This window comes from Acanthisitta chloris, unplaced genomic scaffold (genome assembly GCF_000695815.1).
Source record: "Acanthisitta chloris isolate BGI_N310 unplaced genomic scaffold, ASM69581v1 scaffold2417, whole genome shotgun sequence".
NCBI classification, from domain to species: Eukaryota; Metazoa; Chordata; class Aves; order Passeriformes; family Acanthisittidae; genus Acanthisitta; species Acanthisitta chloris.
In genome coordinates this window covers 11,497-15,300 of record NW_008682991.1, presented here as the reverse complement: position 1 = coordinate 15,300, position 3,804 = coordinate 11,497, and the positions used below count along the sequence as shown (strand labels likewise).

General features: G+C 41.8%; 1 protein-coding gene across 1 annotated transcript in view; it reads right to left on the bottom strand.

Annotated features, from left to right (window-relative positions):
* Positions 1-1,379, bottom strand: part of TEAD4 (TEA domain family member 4) — a 40,213-nt gene extending 38,834 nt beyond the window's left edge. Inside the window, exon 1 of the mRNA XM_009078723.1 lies at positions 1,119-1,379. Within this exon, the coding sequence (XP_009076971.1) occupies positions 1,119-1,125 (7 nt within the window). The 5' untranslated portion in view covers positions 1,126-1,379. The remainder of the gene's footprint in view (positions 1-1,118) is intronic.
* Between the last annotated feature and the right edge of the window lie 2,425 nt (positions 1,380-3,804).

Sequence of the window (3,804 nt, the reverse complement as noted above, 5' to 3'; positions counted from 1 at the left end):
TCCAGATTCAATGATAAATGTGCCCAGTAAAACTCTCCATTGTAGATAAGGTCGTGTAAACAAGACTCCACCCATGCCCCCACAGCCAAAGCAATCTATTCCCTCAATCAGGGAACAATGGCCCGATGGGTGGACAGAAACCAGCAGAATGACTTATCAAGTGCTCCATATGAAGCTTCGGGGCATGCATGGAGCATCCCATAATGGGTCTGCAAAGACATGCAGATTCCAGTGTAGGGAGGACAGGGGAGGTGACAGGGAAGAAGCAAGCACTGACAGGGGTAGGAAGAAGGCTGCCTTTCATAAGGTCCTTGCTAATGATTTGAGAAACAGTCCACTTCAAACTAAGTACTGGGCACTCAGCATATGCTTTGCTTTTTAGTCACAAAAGTACCAGGCGGCTTCTTCCAATGCTGAGCTAGAGGATCCAGGCCAGACCAACATTTTGTGGACAAAATCAAGTGAGAAATTTTAAGTGTGTGAAAGGTCAAAAATCCACTTCAGAAGCATGTCTACCACCTATAAAATTGAATTCTGATACAGCTGCAAGCCAGTGCTTCTCTTCATTCAGGGCTAAGTATCTAGCTAACTAGAAGAACCCACAAGTTATTCATGCCAGGGCTATGAGAAGGCAAACTACAACAAAAGGGAGCAGGCAGAGGTCTGTTTTCTGTCCTTAAGATCTGGAAAGTGTAGATAGTTGACAAACTCTAGGTGTTTGCATACCACAAGCAGGGGCTGAATTTCTGCCTTGTAACAGCAGAGATGCAGACCTTTACCTGTTAGGATAACAAGAAGGTGGAGACAGCAGCAAAAGATACCATAAAGGATAGATTTAGTCGCATCATGAAGCAATTAAAAATTAGCTCAGTAGTATGCTCAACTCTGGGATCTACTTTTTGAATGCTCCCCCCGAAAGATGTCTATAACTCTTTCTGATATGTGAATGCTAAAATCTTCACTGATTTTCCTAAGTACAACTTGAAGCAGCCTACTGTATCAGCTTGGGAACACCTGAGAGAACAGCGTTCGTTCAGAACATCCTTTGGTATGAGGCAAGTAGCCTACACAGGGCAGGCTGCCTGGAGCGTTGTGATGTGTCCTTTCCTTCTCCTTACCATACATCTTGCCTTCGTCTGACAAGATAATCTTGCGCCGTCCACATGGTGGGTAGATGGCTAGCGCTTCCTGGAAGCTCTGCTCAATGTCCGGACTCCACACACCCTCAGCGTCATTGTCAATGGGTTTGTCCAAGGCCTCGCTGCCCCCCGAGTCGTTGCTCCCCTCAGGGGAGGTGGGAGAACTCCACTCGTTGGAGGTAATGGTGCCAGCTAGAAACTCCAAGGCGCCACACGGAGAAGCAGACTCAGAACCTGTAATGGCAAGCACATCCCATATGTCAGTTAGAAATCCTCCTCTCTAGGAAAAGAAGGAGATGCTAAAAGGAAAAAAAAAATATTTAAAAATCTCACTGAGGAGGGTTTTTACTTCAAGTTTACATTAAACAGTAACTCAAGCACATTTGATTTCTATTTGAGATTAAAACCTTTTCTACAAATCCTTCTGATAAAACAGCCTGCTCCAGTCTCTCTTTGGCTCATTAGCTCTCTGTGACTTCCCAATTCTCCTCAGACACACCTTCTTGCCTGTGCCTTTATTTCCTTCTCCCTCCGCTGTCATTTATGTGTAACTGTTATTTAACTTTCAGAAGCACACATACAGGGATTCAGTCTGTGTGAAAGACTGTACAAAATAAAGCAGTGATGAACTGTCTAGTCATAAGCGAGCGCTGGAGTTGAAGTTTTCTTAGATACTGTTTCACTGGATCAGTTAGTAGTCGGTGTCATTTCTAACACTGACATTTCTTCTCAAGGATCAGCTGTGCTTTTAAAAAGCCATTCCTGGAGCCAGACATTTAACGAAATGTCTCCCAAATCTCAGAACCAGATCCTGGCAGAAGCAGAAGGCACCATGAGTAAAGGGATGAGGTTGCAGGTCAAGAACCTAGGTGCTTACCCTGTTGCTACTCCTGGTCTTCAGAACGACCTTGAGCAAATTCCTCCAGTTGCCTCTGCCTCTCTGCCCCCTTATTCTTTACCAGTCTCAGACTATTAGATTTGCCACTGGGCAGGAGCAGAAATTGGTTTCTCATTGAACTTAAGCAGGCATCTGCTAGCTCTTGAAACTACAATCAATTATAATCTACTTAAAAATGCCTACAGTAGAGGCTGAAGCCATTGAGAGGAGCTGCTAAAACACTCATTGAGAAAGCAACTTCAGATCACACAGATGCTTCCAGTAAACCATACAGGAGACAAATGGCTTCTAAAGACACGGATCATTCCTCTTCCCTAATCACAAAGCCAGATCATTCCTCTTCCCTAATCACAAAGCCATTCATTTACCATTTCAATGCCTGGTCTACAAAGTAACATTTTCTGTTTTCTGGTCTACAAAGAATGTTCAACAAGCCAAATCTGAGAGTTAAAAATTCTCCTGTGTATCACCACATTGAGCTGGTTGGCAAGAAAATAAGAATAAGGATTTTTTTTTTTCCAAGAGCAACAGAATCATCAAACCTCTACTGAACACAAGAGTAAGGAGAGAGGTCTGACATGAAAAGTCTCTAGCTCAGAAATGTCACAGTGAAAATGTAAAGAGGGACAGAGGAGAAATTGGGCATGGTATATGTCAAAAACTAGCTAGAAAAAAATATGTACAGTAATGCCATGTCCTAGCTGATAAAGAGGAAAAGCAGATCCATTCATTCAACTTGAGAAATTCAAAAATTCAAGGCTCATGGCTCCAGAATCTTTTCTGACATAAACCTTTTTAAGTCTCTTTGGTTCGTTGTCTCTTTAGAATTTGCATTTATAAATGCAAAGTCTTGAAGTCCATAATGACTATATTTTTTTAAATAAAAGCTGAAATTCTTTAAGAATTTTAACATTTCAAAAGTTGAAGATGTAAAAAGAGTTGACAACACTGGCTCTCAGAAGTTTTTCTACTCCATAATTACTTTAGACAGCAGCAGATAGATATTTTATGCCTCCGTAACCCCTCAAAAGCTAGGGAAACAAGTAAGATTATACTAGGCCTTTGAATAATTTCTAGACACACTATTCTGTGCAGGATTTTAACAAGTGTTCATGAAGACAGTTAGAAAAACCCACATACGAATTCTTTGCTATGACAATTTTTGTAACCTATGAATCACTGGAATGGCCTACCACATGCATCAATTTCTGCCCCTGCATTAGATTATTTCCCCTACATTAATTATTGCAATCCTTTTGATCCATGGTATACATCTTCAGAGCTCTAATGAAGATGAGAAGAAAGAATAAATAGGAGGTGAATAGGGCCAAAAGGGAAACTCACACCTGGCCTTTACCAACTGTGACAAACATCTCAAGCACATTGTGAATTGCATCAAAGCAGGCAGTGTGATTTTAAGAGACCCTAAAAAGAGGGGTTATAGTTGCTTCCATCACTGAGCATCTACCACCAACACATCCCCTTTCACTGACAGATGCTAATAAAAAATTACATGGGCATTCAAGAGATTGCTCTGCAGGAGAATCACTGTAGAGGAGTAAGGTTTCCACATGGAGACTCTGACAGAGAAACGGAAGTTATCTGTTCCAGACATTCTTTTGATATATCCTCAAGTATCCCTAGTCCCTGGAGGCTGTCAAGACCCTCTGTAGTTAATGCACATTCAAATCTCCACAAACACATGGAACAGACCAGTTTTAACTTAGGCTGACAGACAAGAAACAGAAGGGTTCAGAAAGAAGCCTC